Raw genomic sequence first — 17,705 nt, 5'->3', positions numbered from 1 at the left:
GGCAATAAAGTGCATTAGTGGATTTGGGAGAGAACTATCTCACCCGAGTCTGCTGTTGGGAACTGTTGCCTAAATTTGGCGCTTTCTGCCAGTTGTGGGAAATGGTTGGCAAAATAACTTGAAAGGGAGAGAGATTGTAGGCTTGGCCACTCATTCTGGTTATGCCCCACCCATCCAACTCGGATTTGGGCTTAGACAGAGAGCAAACTTACCGCATGCTAAAAATGAAATTATTGTCCAAATGCACACAGAAGAGGGAGGCATTAGCCGACTTGACGGAATCCTGAACAGGGACACTTGTGAAGGGGACATCTTAAGAGGCCTTGGGCATGTTGACTATTCCTTTAATTTGGGAGGATTTAAAACCATACAACTGGAGGTGGCCATAGATAGCTGGGACAAATCTGCCTCGGCCTCAGCTTGGTGACATTCTCCCCTCCCAGCACCTACCCATCTGCCAAGCTAAGCACTTGCTGGGCTTGTGCTGCTATCATGCCGAAGCATGTCCAATTGTGACACCTTGCACAGTGGCTGCTCACCTTCCATTCCCCACTACAGGCACAATTTTGTCTTTGTAGCAAGTCCCTACACTAACCAGAGGGCAACAGAGAGGTGGAAATGTGTTGTTGCAGCGTCCATGGATATTTTTCATTGTGCACAGAACCTGTTTAAACTTAGAGCTGTTCATTTTTCACTTTATTGAAACGGCTGTTGAAGTGAGCTCCCTCCCCCTTCATTTCCAAGTGTGAAACATACAAGCATGGTGAGGTGGAGGGAGGCTCAGCTACACTGAGAGAACAGGTGGAAAATTGTATGTATAAGTAAATAATAAGCATTCGTAATATTTAATTCCAGAGGTGGTAAACCACAGGCCATATCAGGCGCACTAGGCCACTTTAAATGGCCTCCCTCCCCATCACAGCACTGGGCTTGGAGGAGAGTAATGTCTTTGCCTCCCAGGATCACTGCAGCTTCAAAAAGTCAGGATGCTTGGAGGGTCAGGGGAAAGATCCAAGGGAATTTGCGGGAGAGGCTGCACAGATGCAGAAAGAGACCAAAGGGCAGGGAAGAAAGGATTGAGAGTGAGTGTGAGGAGGTGGGAGAGAAAGGGCTGCAAGGGATGTCAGGGGGAAGAGAATAAATTATGGGTTGGCAAGCCCAATGGCAATCTACCTAGGAAAGAATGGGAAATAGTATGGGATGATAGAGAAACCCTACATTACACAAAAGGAACTAGACAGTGGAAAGGATTCCATCTGGCTCTTTCTTAATTTTCTAAGAATTCCTCCATCATAGCATTGGACTTGAAATCTACAGAACCTCTAGACTGTGGTACTTGGTATTTCCTTTCCTTGCTGAGATTCTGAATGGTACCAGGAATCGGGAGCTGCTGCCATTCTAAACGTCTCATTCAGCAGCAATTCTGTTACATTTAGGATCTAACACAATTTGCTACTACTGGTCACCAAATCCTTCAGGTTTTCACCAGGATTTCATCTAACGGAGCCAAAAGATAAAACAAACTGTACAAAAGCTATGATTCTGTAGCATAGCCAGCGTGGAACATGGGATCCTTCACTCCTCACTAAATTCTGATCCATCAAGAATTCGTGACGAACCAGGCAAAAGGCAGCTTCCACATTCTGACAAGGTATTGTGCTTTTAGTGTTGGATTGCAGTGTTTGAGACCAAGTGAGGGTCATCACTTCACACATTACTAATGGCAATTCCAGTATCTGTATAATGCAACTTTTGCACATTCAAACTTATGTTCCCCCCAAAACTTAACCTGTGAAGCAGGCCTAATGTTGGACTCAGCTGACATTTGTGCTTTGTCTCTAAAGTTCATGCCTGGATTTTGGAGGACAGGCGAAAGACATCTTGCTTGTCAGGATCTAATTTGGTAACATGGAAGGCCATACAAATATATTTAATAATAATACCTTTATTGTCAATGTACAACAATGAAATTAACCGAGCCTCCCCCCCCCCCCCACAAACACTCAATTTCATTGCACTCTCTGTGCTTGTCACACCAACCCCAACTTTATATCAAGACTTTATAGGAAGTGCAGCACATTCAAGCTTATTTGAAACTCCCTGGCTACAGATTTTCTTTTTGGTGCCTGCTAGAAATGCCGTTGTGAATTTTAATTTTAACTTTTTGTTTCAAAGTACAGTGGTGCCTCGCTTTACGAATGCCTCGCACAACGAAAAACTCACTACACAAAAGAGTTTTGCGTTGCGCAAGGCATTCGCAAGATTTTCTAAGCGGCAAAGGAAGATCAGCTGTCAGTGCGGGAAGCTGACAGCTGATCTTCCTTTGCCAGGGGGGACAGAGCTGAAACGCGGCGGAGCGGCGGCTGCCCCTGCCTGTCTTCCTCTTGGCTCAGGAAGACAGGCGGAGCAGCGCCCGCCGCGATTCGGCTCCGGAGCCGCCGCGCACAGCTAGGGAAGACAGGCGGGAGGCGGCAGAAGCGCGTCTCTCCCCCGCCGCCTCGCCACGCACCGGCGGCATGAGACGGGGCTTCGGAGGCCTTCTTTGAAGCCCCGTCTCATGCTGGAGGTGCACGACGAGGCGGTGGGGGAGAGAAGCGCTTCTCCCCCCTTGCGCCTCACCGCGCACTGCCGGCATGAGACGGCACTTCCTCGGCGAAGGCAAGCAGTCTGTCTGCTTGCCTTCGCCGAGGAAGCCGAAACGCAGGCGGGGTAGGGAGAAAGCACAGGATCTTTCCTCCGCTTCCCCCCCCCCGCTGCCGCCTGTCACACAGCAGGGAGAGGACGAGGCTTCTCAAGCCCTGTCCCATCCCCGCTGTGTTCCTCGCGCTTTGGCTCGGGGACTGGCAGTGGCAGCGCTTGCTCTCTTGGCTCAGGGAAGGCAGTCAGCCCTTCCCCGAGCCAAGAGAGCAAGCTCCACCGCCAGTCCCCCGGAGCCCATAGGAACGCATTAATTAAGTTTCAATGCATTCCTATAGGAAACCGCGACTCAGTAGATGAAAAATTCGTTACACGAATTGACCCGTGGAACAAATTAATTTCGTCTAGCGAGGCACCACTGTATTAATGGGATCAATAAAAATTTACACCTTTTGTAAACTGCTTTAAGGGCATTTTTTTTTACACTCGAGCAGTGTATAAATTTCATGCAATTAAATATTACAGTGGTGCCTCGCTAGACAAATTTAATTCGTTCCGACAGTCAATTTGTCCAATGAAAAATTCGTCTTGCGAGGCACCGTTTCCCATAGGAACGCATTAAAAGTTAATTAATGCGTTCCTATGGGCTCCGGGGACTGGCGGCGCTTGCTCGCTTGGCTCCCTGGAAGGCAGGGAGACAGGCGGCAACAGCCCCGCAGCTCTCCTTGCTGTCTACGGTGAGGGGATAGGAACGAACGGGGAGAAAGCAGCCCTTTCTCCTCCTTCGTTCCTCTCCTCCCGCCGACGACAGAAAGGACAGGTCCCGGGATGAGGGGAGAGAAACGAACGGGGAGAAAGCAGCCCTTCCCGTTCGTTCCTCTCCCCACCACCACCGACACAAAGCACAGATCCCGGGGTTGCCGGATCTGTCGGGCGGCAGATCTGTCCCGCCGCCCGCAGATCTGGCCTTTGGCTCTGTCGGGCGGGGGGGGGGAGGAACAGAGGACCATTGGATCCTCCGTTCCTCCCTCCCCCCGCCCGACAGATCCGAAGTGCGGCGGCAAAAAGCCCACGGCTGTGCAGGGGCTTTTGCACTGCCGTCCTTCGGCTCCGTCCCCTGGAGCCGAAGCCCGGCGGTGTGAAAGCGAAAAGCCCCCGCACCGCTGCACTTCGGCTCAGGGGGACGGAGCCGAAGTGCGACAGTGCGGGGGCTGCTTTCCCCCAGCCACCTGGCACACAGCTGCTTGCCTTCGCAGCCCCCGCACCGCCGCTCTTCGGCTCTGAACCCCGGAGCCGAAGTACAGCGGTGTGGGGGTGTTTTGCCGCCTGCCTTCCCCAAGCCAAGGGGAAGGCAGGCGGCAAAAAGCCCTGGCAATTTTTCGCTGCACGCTGGACTTTGCAGTCGGAGGTTTGTTTTTCTATGGCCACGCTTCGCAAGACGAAGCGGCGGCCATAGCTCCGATCGCAAAATCCATTCGTCTAGCAGGGCATTCGTTAAGCGAGGCACCACTGTAAGCAACTTCTAGTAAAGGCAGAACAAGTTTATTGCACTGTATCTACTTTGGCTTTTTCATCTTGACTGCTACACCAGTGCTTCTTCATACTGTACATATTTGACCACCAAACAACCCCCCCCCCCTATTTTGCTTGCAATTTTCTCTATGCCTCCTCTACACTCGCTTGTTTTAATTGGGCACAAATATACAGAAGCAATAGCCTCATTGCTGCCCTGTCATATTCAGCACTTCATGAGCGATAAGCTTAGACAACAAAGCCAAAAATAATTGATCTACAACAGTTTGCATTATCTGATTGACAACAGAGATCACAAGTCTTATTTGCTTTTCCAGGTTACCTCAGCTGAGCTCAGGGCACGTTGTTACCACATCAAATGAAGCCTCGTCTGAAGAGAAAGGGAAGAATAAATGAAAGAAAAACATATTCTCTTTGTGTATGAAATGTGTACATCACCTTGAAAAAGAACCTCAACAGGCATGAAAACAAAACAGGCTCAGCCAATCTTAACAACAGTTCAATAAAACTTACTACAAAATTACAGCTTTGTGGGCTTTTTTTTTAAATCCCCCCTGGCCAGATATTGTACACTGGTCTTCTTCCAGATTGTGTTGCATGTACAGATATATGTTTTCCAATAGCATAAAGATATCGAACACATGTGCACATATCCTGCCTCTGAATAAGTGCTAGCAGGAAAGGGAGATGATGGAAGAAAGCAGCAACAAGAGTTCCCTGTTGGAATGAGCCTATTACTCCCTGGTCTGACACTTGAAGGAATCTGGACTAAAGAGTGGGGCGAGAACCCTGAGTTTTCCATTTCATCCCCACCAGTAACAAGATTTGGTTCCAATACTACGTATATTATGTGTTCAGATATACAGCCTCTCCCATGTCACCAGCCTTTTTTTAAAATTCAGCTTCACTTGGCAATCTCTATTATCAAGTCCCTCCTTACAAAAATCAAAACTACAACACCTGTGTCCGATTTTTTTAAAGAGCTTTTTAATCAGGCCTCCACATAAAGTGGCCTCGCAAAGGAGGAGGAAGAATGAACCCAGCATGACTTCCAGATAAAGATCTCAGAAAGCTAAAAAGCAGCTAATGTTACACTTGTCTGACTTTGCCACATGGAAAGACCAGGACCCATTCAGCAAAGGGATAGTCTGCCCACTGTGACTCATGCATTGGTAACCTCAAGCTTGGACTACTGTAACATGCTGCCCTTGGCATTGGTCAGGAAACCGCAGCTGCTGCAAAATGCAACGGCTGTGCTACTCACTGGGGTGCTTTACTACATGCATGCTGCAACACTTTTAAATTGCATTGCCTGCCAACTACTGAACCATGTTCAAGGTTTTGGTTTTGACTTACAAAGCCCTGAAGCACTTGGAACGAGGCTGCCTACAAGAGTGCATTCATTCCTACTGCCCTCTTATCATCACTGTCTTCCTCTGATAGGGCAGCAATTTTGCGCTATAAGCAGCTAGGAAATAAGCACACCCAGGATTTTCGGGGTTGATCCTTCACCTTCAGAGTGCTGTGCCCACACAGGAAACAATCACAACCTTTGTGTTTATAAGTGATTCACATGCTATTTTAAAAGCCAAGTTCTATATGACCACAAGTGGTTTGTTTACATGCAAAATGGTGAATTTGCAGTTTAGACTTTAACATTGCTATGATGTTCCTGACTCTTGGGTTTCAATCCTACTGGAGATAATAAGGCATTAGGTGGTAATGAAAGCTACATGCTATAATATCTGTTCTGTGAACAAATATAGATGGCCTGTAGCTCTTGACAATCAAATTCATTGAGTGACTCCATGTTCTGGCGTATTAATGGAATCCCTTCTGTCATAGCATAGTGATTATTTTATTCACCTCTGTTATTTCCCCTTTTAGTGCCCCTTTTCCTAAACTAATAAGCCCTAAGATGCTTAGCCTTTCTTTACAGGAAAATGCTCCAAAACCTTCATCATCTTTACTCCCCTTTTCTGTGACTGCTCCAGTCCTGCAATAACCTAACTGAAATGGGGCCATCACCAGAACTAGAGTGTTTTCAATGTGCCTGCGCAACTGATTGCTAAGAAATGCATTATGATGCTTGCCTGTTTAAACCATGAATTACCCTTTTCACTTGCTACTAGCTGGCTTTCTGTTTGGTAACACAATTCCCTTTTCTCCCCCCTTCTCATCTTCAGCTCAGAACACTGGAATCTCTACTTTGTACAGAAATTCTTATGGTGCACCTGCTGAAGATATTAAACACAACCAGGTATGTGGCCAGAGCAATTCATTGTTTTTTGAGCCATAACAGAATCTAACACATAAAGAAAATATGAATCATAGGGAGGGCATTTTTGTGAAACTGTTGCAAACTCTTGGTAGAATGCCAGATTTATTTTTCAAATTAAAATGATGGCCTAAACACTCATGATTTTCACACAGTGTAATTTGAAAATAATATAGAATCAATGCCATTTGAAAATAATATAGAATCAATGCCATAAATGTAGTATTATACTAGTTCCAGCACAGGAGTGAGGGCATAATAATGATGTACAGTGGGACCTCGACTTATGAATTTAATCCGTTCCGAATGCACTCTCGTAGGTCGAAAACATCGTAAGTCGAGTTTCCAATAGGAAAAGCGGTTTCCCATAGGAATGCATTGGAAACGGAAAAACTCATAAGTCGAGGAAACCGCATCTAGCCGCGAACGGGTTTTCCGTTCGGATGTCGGAAAAATCGTGAGCGCACGGCCACTTTTTCCGCTCGTAAGTTGAAATCGTCGGATGTCAAGGAACTCGTAAGTCGAGGTCCCACTGTAGTCTTTAAAAATAAGGAAAGCAAAGTTCAGTTATTCCTACCTTTGTCTCTATCACCACTATTCCAGCAGTGTTCCTGCAAGAAGGAAATATATAATCACTTTTTCCAATCCAAGCAATTGGTGATAATGCTTTTCGTGGAGGGGTATTAACAATATACATGCAAGGATTCTATAGGATTCATAATATTTGAAGAACAGTTCTCCGCTTCACAATTCTTCACAATTCTTAACTATTCCCATCTAGCCCTGGGAAATGCCAACATATACCAGTCAAATATGGAAATGAGAGTAAAACTCAGCAGTTGCTGAAGACCATGTTCTTTTTGAGCAGCATCAGTAAATGTCACAAATATCTGTGTTATGATGCTTGTTTGGGAAATTTACCAATCTGCCATCATAAACAATAAGTAAATGTCATCCGAAGGCTAAGGAAAAAGGATTACATCTGGCCAATATTGTTTAGTCTTGAGATGTATTAGTAAATGTCAGAATGCCCTGCCAAAACTTGAAGAATTTCTGGTTAATGGTGTTCTGACAATCTCTGGTCATTACATGGGTGACACCCAGAGGTCAGGCCAATGATTCCTCCTGCCTGAGATTCTGCATTGGACTCGCAGCATCTTACACACCAGAGTGCAGACAGAGTGCACATTTTCAATCCAATTTCTTTTTCTGGCATTCTGTATGGAATGAACAATATTTTACCCCAGTCAAATACCAAAAAGTATCCTTACCTCTGGCTTGCACTCTGTTAAACATCTTAGACCAAAAGAGCTTCTCAAAATTGAAGCCTAGGGGAAAATAATAGTTGTTGTTATTATTAGACATTTATTTGTATTCCACTTTTTGGGCAACAGATTAAATTACAACTGCACAAAAATACATTAAAACAAGATAATACCATCAATCATACCAGCAGTATAGATCAGCAGAATCATGAGATCAGGGGATACATCTGTTGTCATTAAAAACAGAGCAAAAAAGAAGTGTCTTTTGTGTCTGCTGAAAAGAAGGGATCATATTTGTGTGTCGGTGTGCCTGCTTCTAGACTTCTTTAGTAAGTGCTCCGGACTCAAAAGTTCAGTACATTGGTACCTCGGGTTACCAACAGTCCTGCTTACAAACGCTTCGGGTTACTAACTTTGCCCCGGGATATGAACGCAATCCGCTTCCATGGTTGCGGGAGTCCTATGTAGGGCATGCGCACCTTGGGTTAAAAACGCTTCGGGTTAAGAATGGACTTCCAGAATTAATTCATTCTGTTTGTAACCCAAGGTACCACTAATTTCAATTGCTGCCTAAATATGTGAGGCAGGGAGCACAATGTAGGAAGTTAGCTCCTTGTCATCAAAGGTCAGTAGATGCCAAAATCTTGCTGAGCTTCTGATGATCTTCCAATTTAATACTTTGAAAATTATCTATTGGTAGTTTATTTCTCATGCTGCTTTAACTGAAGCTTGGAAGATACAGCAGAGAAGTGCCTGGGAAAGGGAATCAGCTTTATGCTATGTACCATGAGACATTTCCAAAGCCTTTTTCTTCCATTCTTTCTCTGGTTTGCAAATGTTCCCACAGCCCCAAAAACATTGGCGACCCTTGCTGCAGACCCTTTGCTCTTTAACCGTCTCCTTAAGCAAAACGTCTGTTAGGAGTAGTAATCAATGCAAGCGCAAAACAGTCCATTTAGAAAGATCAAGCAAAACGGTGCAATTAATGCCAGGGGGGGAGGGGCTAAGAGATTATGAATGCAGCTGCTGAAATGCTGCAACCATTCATACTGCCAGCCCTAATAAGCATTGTTAAAGTGGAAGCATCTTATCTTCCTCCCTAAATGGTAAGCTTGATTCCCATCGCAGCACTAATACCTAACAAGCTGAGACTTATTGTTCTGTTGATAGGTCTCAACACAGCCAGTTCCACAGGAGCCCACTAGAAAAGATTATGAACCATATCAGCCATTTCAGAATTCAACAAGAAACTATGACGAGTCCTTCTTTGAGGACCAAGTCCATCACCGTCCTCCTGCAAGCGAGTACAATATGCATCTGGGACTTAAGTCCACCGGGAACTACGTCGACTTCTACTCGGCTGCTCGGCCCTACAGTGAACTCAATTATGAAACAAGCCACTATCCCGCATCTCCGGATTCCTGGGTTTGAGATTTGGGCAAGGAAAAAACAAAACAAAAAGATGGCTCCGGGAACTGTGCATGTGCATGCATACCACAAGACATTCTTTTCCTGCAAATTTAGTTTGTTAAAAGCCTGTTCCATAGGAAGGCCCTGATAATCAAGTGTGGAAAACTTTTAAGATGCTTTTAGGTGGCTAAAAGATTTGGACATTAAGCACGGGAGTGTCATTAGAAATGGGGGAAATGTATATCTATTTCTGTATCTATATAATCCCGTCTCTCTCTATATATATATAGATATAGAAATATATTGTGGGGAGGGGGCAGCTTTGCAGTTGGCCCTTGTATGTAGAGTGTAAAACAAATAGTGCTGTATATTGAATGTGGCTGAAGGAAAGAGAGGAAGGTACAACAGCCGATGTAGGACCAGAGTTAAGCACAAGAAAATGAATAGTTTACAAAACCTTAAGGGGGACAGCTTCTCACACTTTGTTTCCTCTCCTCATCCATTGTGAATCTAGGCTTCAAGTTGCATTTGGGGTTTCCTCTGTACAGCAAGATGTTTCTTGCCTTTTGTTAATGCATTGTTGCAAAGTATTTGATGTACATTACAGATTTAAAAGAGAGAGAGAGAGAGAAGTGCATTGTGTATATTACACCAATGCCACAGTGTTTCTTCATCTATGGTTCTAAATATTGCTTCAATTTCAAAACTTTGAAATATGTATATGAATTTCCAGGGGGGGGGTTCTTTCTTCCTTTTCTTTTCCCCAGTGCATTTTAACAAAAAAATACAAAACGGAATATTTAGCAGTATTGTTCGTTCTGATATGTGAATTTGTTTGTGGCAACTAAAAAAAAAAGGCATTCAGCAGTTTCTGACAAATTAACATTCATCATTCCACACTCCTTGTCAACGAAGTGCTTTTTCACTGCCTAAAATTTTAGATGTAGATATTTGAAATAGATTTTTCATTTATACCAGTTTTCTTTATGATGATACAGTGTTAAAAAGAAAATAAATTACAATTGATCTGTCATCCATATTTGCTAAGAATGTCTATTTCCAAGAATCCTCCATCTAAATACACATTCTTGCTTGTGTGTGTGTGTGTGTGTCTGTGAGTGTATGTATGTCCCACCAATGTGTGCATAATAGTCTGTGTGTATGTTTGTGCAGCATAAAGCGTGTTCTGTTGCAGTGTTGCCAGACATGAGAGAATTCTCATCTACCTATGAGACTCGGGGTGGGGTGGTGTCTAACATTTTCCTCTCTAGTGGAGCTATAGCAGCAGAGTACAACAGAAAGGGATTCATTCCCCATTTATCCAGATAAATCGTGTGCTGTTTCCCTTTAGTAGTGCTGCTGAGGACCTGGAAGGGACAGAGGGATTCTACAAGAGGAGAAATCCTGATCCTCCTTTGCTTTAGGGTTAGGTGTGAAGGACAGCCGATATCCTTAGGACCTGGCAGCCTGAGGTGAGGAATTTCTGAGCAATGTCTGGCATCACTGCCCCTACAAGTTGAGAGTCCTTCCTCTCCTTCTCCCCACCCCACCACATGTGGTCTGTCCTTTTTTGAAGAAGAAGAAAACTTTGAGACTGTGCTACTGTGGACTGACAATCTGGCCACACTGTTCCATCTGCTATTGCCTCTGTTATTTTTTTTAATTTATATATGTATATATTAAATTTTTCTCTACAGTGGAAATTCCAGTATGTATCGCCCCTTCCTTGCAGTGAGAGCTGACTGACCATCATTGGTGATTCATGTGGTTATCCAGCCCTAAGTACGCTACTTACTTTTTCCCTAAGGAAAGAAGGGAAAGCTTAGCCCTTCGCCCACAAACTCTAGTGTAAGAAAATGACTGAGCAGTCCTTTGCCATACATTTGAACCAACAGAGCATGTTCCGCTCCTGTGAGGCACCAAGACTTGCAAGATTAATGTAACTGCCCTAAATGTGAGTTAACACTCTTGGGCCATCTGCTAGGTGAGGTTCCGTGTTCGTTCCCCACCCCAGAAGAAGTCAGAATGCAACAACTAAGATGACAGAATGCATGGCTGAGAAGGAAACAAAGGTATATAACATTTCAGAGAGCAAACAGTAAATTGATATCTAAACGGTATCCTATCCTATCCACCATCACAACCCATGGAAAATATAGACCATTTCTGTACATTTTTAAATCTGGTGTAATATAATTAATGAAAAATAATATGTTTGAAATAGTGCAGCAGAGGAAGAGGGGGGCCTGTGTCTCCATCATTTGACAATTGTTGGTAAGTATAAAAATATTACATTGTGTGGTACTCCTTATCATTTACATAGTGGTGCAATGCACAGCCTTTTGGGAATTATACTGCAACTACTGCAATTTCACATTTAACAGCAGCGGTGTACTGGCTGCAGTGCTGAACACAGGAGGAAAATGGCCTTTGGCCAGAGTACTGGAATACAGTTATCCTTGTTGAGTCAAATTGCTTGAAGCAGATTTAAAAACACACAAAAAAGTTGGAAGAATCTGATGCTGAAGTGCACACACTACATTACTATTTGCTACAACTTATGATAACATGAAGCTACATGGCCAATATAAAATTAATCAGGATTATTTTGAGTTTCTAATAAATGATGGTCATGTAATAGGATTTCAGGAGGTCCTCCTCCTGAGTTTGTGAGCCATTGAGGTGTCAGGTTAATTGTTGGTTTAAGAAGCACGTGGTATTCTTAATCAATGATAATGGTTTCATCTTTGCCTGATCTTTTATCACCAAAGAAAATATTTCAGAATGGCTAACCTGTATTAGAGCAGAAATAAACAGATGCAGAGCTATATATTGTAATGTAGATATGGTTTGTCAGTGATCCTAGCACTGTAGTTAACTTTTCCAGGCACGCCTTTCCAATGTACAATAAGCAACCCTCTCTCCTTTTGTTTTTTTTGGGGGGGGGGGACGGGACACATGTGGAAAATCTAGTTGAAGGAAGGGCTCAATGGATATATGTATATGATATATATAATATATATATCTGACACACCATTATTTTAGACACAAGTTGTTCCTGTTTTCTTTATTATCAACTGGATGAAAATTTAACATGCACTTAAGCATGTAAGTTATCAAAAATTATCCAGTTTTAGAAATCAAACAGAATGTTACTTTGCATCCGGCATAGCAGTCTCTTTGGTAGCATTTCATACAGAGATATGAGCATCACATTTTGACTTGAGTCTATTGTACATAGGAAAGAAATTTGCTTTGGATGGTGAGTGTGTGTTAATGTCCAGATGTGAAACAGTCATGCTAAAGGCCTGAGATAGCTAGGGTTGCAACAAGATGGGATTCCCACTACAGTAGTTCCAGAAGAAGCAACAGCCACCTCTGTCTTGCTGCTTCCCATGCCAAAGCCATTCGGGAGTAATGTACCACAATGAGCTGCTATTTTGTGCATAGCACAAGCAAGCTCTTATGTTTGGCATCCAATTCAAGCAAGCTTAGATGTTAACACTTATTAAGTAAAGTGGTTTACAATGAAAAACTAAATAATATAAACAAAAGACTAAAAAAAAAACCACTGTCGAGAACAGCCGCAGCTATATATTTCAGCTGCTGTTCCTCTTTCTGTTTGCAAGAGAACAGAATTTCTGGGCTCTGGGTGTAAAGGGACCTCTGACGTTTCCCTATCTAATAAGAGGACCTTCTCCAATCTCACATGGGGGACCTGAATGCAAGTTGCTGATCCATGAGATAAAATTTAGAACCTTTTGCTCTAAAAACTGGAATTTCACATGCACCCTTAACATTGGATTGGGACAAGCTTGCATTTGAACAAATGGGGATGCTGCCATCATGTCTCGTTCCATCATTACTAATAATGCATAAGCATAAATACAAACTTCACAGAGCATGGCAAATGTAGCCTAAAGAGAAGCCATTTTCAAACTGTCCCAGGGCCTCAGTCCGGTATACCTGAAGGAGCGTCTCCACCCCCATCGTTCTGCCCAGACACTGAGGTCCAGCTCCGAGGGCCTTCTGGCGGTTCCCTCATTACGAGAAGCCAAGTTACAGGGAACCAGGCAGAGGGCCTTCTCGGTAGTGGCACCCACCCTGTGGAATGCCCTCCCACTAGAGGTCAAAGAGAACAATTACCAGACCTTTAGAAGGCATCTCAAGGCAGCCCTGTTTAGGGAAGCTTTTAATGTTTGATGGATTTCTGTATTTTAGAATTTCTGTTTTTTTGGAAGCCGCCCAGAGTGGCTGGGGGAACCCGGCCAGATGGGCGGGGTATAAATAATAAATTATTATTGTTGTTGTTGTTGTTGTTGTTGTTATTATTATTATTATTATTATTATATATCCTGAAGGTTCTGGGAAGCTGGGTGTGGACTTTTAGGTGACAACATTGGCAAACGGTTTGGAAGGTGTGACATGGGGATGTGGGCTTATTGCCCACATTCCCATGTCATATAACACCATCAGAGGAGCGTTGGGCACGTTCTAAGAAGTTGTCTCTCACCGTCTGCATGAGCCCAAGAGCTGAGCTAGCACTCCACACAAAAGGAGTGTAGGACATCCTCCAGAATCCTGCAATATGCAGTGGTTCTGTTGTGCGACAGATGTTCAAGCATTCCTTGCAGTCAAAACAATAAAGGCAGAATTGAGAGTAATGGGGGGGGGAACCTCTGCCCTAAATAAAATACTGGGGAGTGGGGGTAATAAGATTTTTGATAACTAAAATGCTAAAATAATGAGAGACGGGAGAACAGCTGTTTGGTGCAGGAACGGCAGAGAGCCGAAGAGTTCACATGTAGCTGTTGGACAAAATGTTCAAGTCTGAAACAGGCTGAGCATTTAAACAGGGTATTGAGGGAAAGGGGTAGGTTTTCCCCTCCCTCCAGCATTTTAAAAGAAGTTGGAAAGACATAGGGAAAGGACAGCTTATGCAAGGGGCTTGTGCCACACACATACATTAAACTAGATAATCCCTAAACTTTTTTTGGGTTTCCCTGACTGATTTTTTTCCCCAAAGGCCAAAAGCTGCATTATTATTGGCTTCCGGTTTCCCTCCACCTTGCCCATTTTTTGTCCTGCAGTAGCAAATACTTAAGAGTAATGTTTGAATATTGAAACTCCAGTGACTTACTAAATCACTTTCCAGCTAGGCATATATAAATCCTTCACACCTGCCCAGTATTTAGGGGGCTTTGCAGATGGGTAGGTGGGTCAGTCGGCTGGTTGGTCTGTTGGTTTTTTCAAATGTTACCACAAACTCTTGGCTGTGTTTTTTCCCCCCCAGCAATGTAATAACCCACATAGAAAGAGGGATTCCAAAAATGTATAAAATGTATTTGTTGTACTGTAAAAATGTTTGATTTAAACACAGACTTCATTTTAGACTCCTAATCAACTGTGTAGATCTCTATATAAAAAGCTCATTGTTTTATTAAGATGCTTTTTATGGTCTGAAAGGATTGATTGAGCTATTATAATACTAACAAAACTGCACTACCATGAGCAATATTAAGCTTAAAAAGTGGACATTTCAAGAGTAAAATATTATTTAAACTATATTAATATTGAAAGTACATTTTGGCAATGTATAAACGCCCAAAAGTTAAAATAAATGTTGTCAAGTTAAATGGCAAAATACTACTACTACTACTACTAGTAATGAGAATCAACAGACTATACTTTTTCATTGTACATGTTGGTAGCATGTACAAAAGCTAACTTGAACTGAGATTTTCTATCAATAAATACTACTGTATTGTGGAGAGTTGCTGTTCATAGTGCAGTATGTGAAAAGCCAAAAGCAAGAAGGAATATATGCAGTGTTGAATGTATACAGAAGACATAACTCCTCGGTTCTCCATACATTTGGCACACATGCACACACAAAATGCTGGTGTAGCACAGGGGCGAAACGTATGATCCAGGAAACCCACAAACTTCGTAGTTCCCCTAGAACTGGGGTCGGCAACCTGCGGCTCCGGAGCCGCATGCGGCTCCTTTACAGCTTTGCCGTGGCTCTCTGCCCCTGCCTGGCTCACGCAGCCTCTTTAACCCTATCGGGGCTTCCTACTCGCCGGCTCCGAAATGGTGGACATGCCGAGGCTGGAAGAGTTGGGTGACGGAGGCACGGATAGCCCAGCCCTGATAGGGTTAAAGAGACACGCTTGCTGGGAAAGAGAGAGGCGGGCGCGGCTGCGAGAAAGGGCAGCTTTTGAGGAGCCGCTGAAATGGTGTTGCTGCTGCTGCTGCTGCTGCCGCCTCCTCGGGAGGCGGAGGTGGGGCGAGCGGGAGAGGTGTGTAAGGGGTGGGGGCTCGTCTCTTTCCTAGGGGGGAAAGAGGGGTAGGAGGGTGGTCGAGTGCTCTTGGTTCGCTTTATTTATGAGTTCTGTGTAGCAGAGGGGAGCTGGCACTGGAATTTTGTGAATCGGTTAAAATCTCAATTTTATATTAATTGTTAAAGTAAAGCCTCCTTGCTGGCTGCTTTTCGTTGATCAGTCCATTGTAACATCAGCGGGTTTGGAATGCACACCTATTGTCTTATCTGATCTCTCCCAATTGGGAGTGTCAATTGAAAGTGTAAACACATAGCACCTTTGAAGTCAGGAGCTGAAAAAGGGGTTTCCTCAGTCTTAGAGTCCCATCTGTTACTCATTCATAAAATGTATAAGGTCCTTTTTCCTGCCCCCTTTTGATGACAGGACGGAGGAAATAACAATTAAATGTTGGGGTGTTTTGACCTTTTGTTTGAATGATAAAAAAGTGGTTTCCTTTAACAAGATCTACCATTTGAAGTGTATTCCACAGGATGCAAGGCTGTTTTCCAATCCAAACCTGATAGTGACTTTTCTCTTTTATTTTCTCTTTCCACCCCTTTCCCCATGCTTCTCTCTCTTTACCCACACTCCTCCCCCCCCCCAAAATTCCTTTTAGGATTTTCAGTTTTCGCTTCACTCCCCCCCTCACGGTGTTTCCCTCTCAAACTGGTCCTCCTTTTCTTCTACTATCCCCCCCCATCCTCATTGCATCCTTCTTCTCTCTGCCCCCCTTTGCCACACACACACACACACACACACACACAGAGAGAGAGAGAGAGAGAGAGAGAGAGAGAGAGAGAGACTGTTTGTTCCCCTGCCCCCTTTCCTTGCATGTCAGAACTGGAGCTTGCATAAGTTCTTCTTTCTGCTCTGCTACAATATAAACCTACCCTTCACATTCTTGAGCACTGTTCTTTCATTCACCCCCCTTTTTTGCTTGCTTCTGTTCTATAGCTGCAATATCAGCTCTCTCCCCCTTCAATACATACTTCAATACAGTAAATCTGTTGCTGATTGGTGCTGATTCAAAGTCTCTTGGAGGGCACCAGGTTGACAAAGGCTGCTTTACACAGCCAGCGTTCTACACTTCCCCACCTCTACTTGCTCCCCTGTGGTTTGTGTGTGTGCCCCGCCCTCTTCGCCCGCTCTGCCTTTCCCCCCTCCTTCCCTTTGGAAAAGGGAATACTCTTCCATGCCTTTTTTCCTGCTCTGTAACTGGATTAGTTTTGAGCATGGAACAGCTGTATTAAAAATCCAGAGAATGCAATAAAGCATCATTTAATATTTGGTTAAAGGATTATTTCATACAATCATAGAATTGTAGAATGGGAAGGGTCCCGAGGGTCATCTAGCCCAACCCCCTGCAATGCAGGAATCCTGCCCACAGCTGTGAGCCATCCCTGGGTAGGCTCGAACCACCAGCCTTGTGGTTAACAGCCAGACGCACTGACCCATCAAACTGTAAAGAGCAACTGGTTCTTATTATTAAACAATTCCTGCACCCGACATACAGAGAAAATGAATCATAAGCTATCTCTGTGCTGTGAAAAAACAACAACACCTCTACAGTATTGATTGTTAATTTCTGCCAGGCCAGACTGTTGCTCAAAGGAGCAGGAGTGGTGAAAGAAGTTTGCAACCTTAATTTCATATGAAAACAGCTGTCTGGCAAACTGCTTTCTGAAGCACTTTCCCCCTCTTTTGAAAAGGCATGGGGCTTGGGCCAAGCAGGGAGGGGAGGGACTTCAGGCAGGGAGATGGGTGAGGGGCTGGGTGAGGTGCAAAGAGAGGTGGGTTTCGGTTAGGACCGTTAGGTGTAAAGGGGGCAGGGTTTGGTGAGCTGTGGGGGAAATAGGGTTGGCAAAGGGGATGGCGAGTGGAGCAAGCAGGGGTGGCAGCCTGTATAGGATGAGGGGCTTACATCTAGGCATGCTAGGAAGCCGCTACCCCTTTGGACAGTTTTAGAAATGGAGTCAGGGAACTAGGCTGGGAGTGGAGAACAGTGTGTTCTTTAGAGGCTGCTGCATCAGGCCAATGGCCCATCTAGTCCAGCATCCTGTTCTCACAGTGGCCAGCCAGACGCCTGTGGGAAACCCACAAGCAAGACCTGAGCACAAGAACTGTTAAGTGAAAGTCTTTTTTTTCTTCAGATTGACAGCTGACTGCACGATCCTGTATATATAGCATTAAGTTAAGAAACAATATATGCAGTGTTATATTTGTTTTAAATGTCGCAATGGTTTTGCGGCTCCCAGTTTT

At 44.2% G+C, this 17,705-nt stretch overlaps 1 protein-coding gene and 1 long non-coding RNA gene across 4 annotated transcripts in view; one reads left to right on the top strand and one right to left on the bottom strand.

The window, feature by feature from the left end:
- CTNND2 (catenin delta 2) overlaps window positions 1-10,156 on the top strand; it is a 466,576-nt gene extending 456,420 nt beyond the window's left edge. For both annotated transcript variants that reach the window (XM_088675087.1, XM_088675086.1), the window contains 2 exons: window positions 6,357-6,430; window positions 8,884-10,156. In XM_088675087.1, coding sequence (XP_088531213.1) covers window positions 6,357-6,430; window positions 8,884-9,144 — 335 coding nt within the window. In that variant the 3' untranslated portion in view covers window positions 9,145-10,156. The remainder of the gene's footprint in view (window positions 1-6,356; window positions 6,431-8,883) is intronic.
- LOC118090339 (uncharacterized) overlaps window positions 4,408-17,705 on the bottom strand; it is a 63,123-nt gene continuing 49,825 nt past the window's right edge. For both annotated transcript variants that reach the window (XR_015951326.1, XR_015951325.1), the window contains exons 4-6: window positions 7,720-7,776; window positions 7,026-7,059; window positions 4,408-4,540 (exon numbers count right to left, since the gene is read on the bottom strand). This is a non-coding gene — a long non-coding RNA (uncharacterized LOC118090339). The remainder of the gene's footprint in view (window positions 4,541-7,025; window positions 7,060-7,719; window positions 7,777-17,705) is intronic.

This window comes from Zootoca vivipara, chromosome 8 (assembly GCF_965207765.1).
Source record: "Zootoca vivipara chromosome 8, rZooViv2.hap1.1, whole genome shotgun sequence".
In the NCBI taxonomy this organism is placed as follows: domain Eukaryota; kingdom Metazoa; phylum Chordata; class Lepidosauria; order Squamata; family Lacertidae; genus Zootoca; species Zootoca vivipara.
This window is presented reverse-complemented; position numbering and strand designations above follow the sequence as displayed.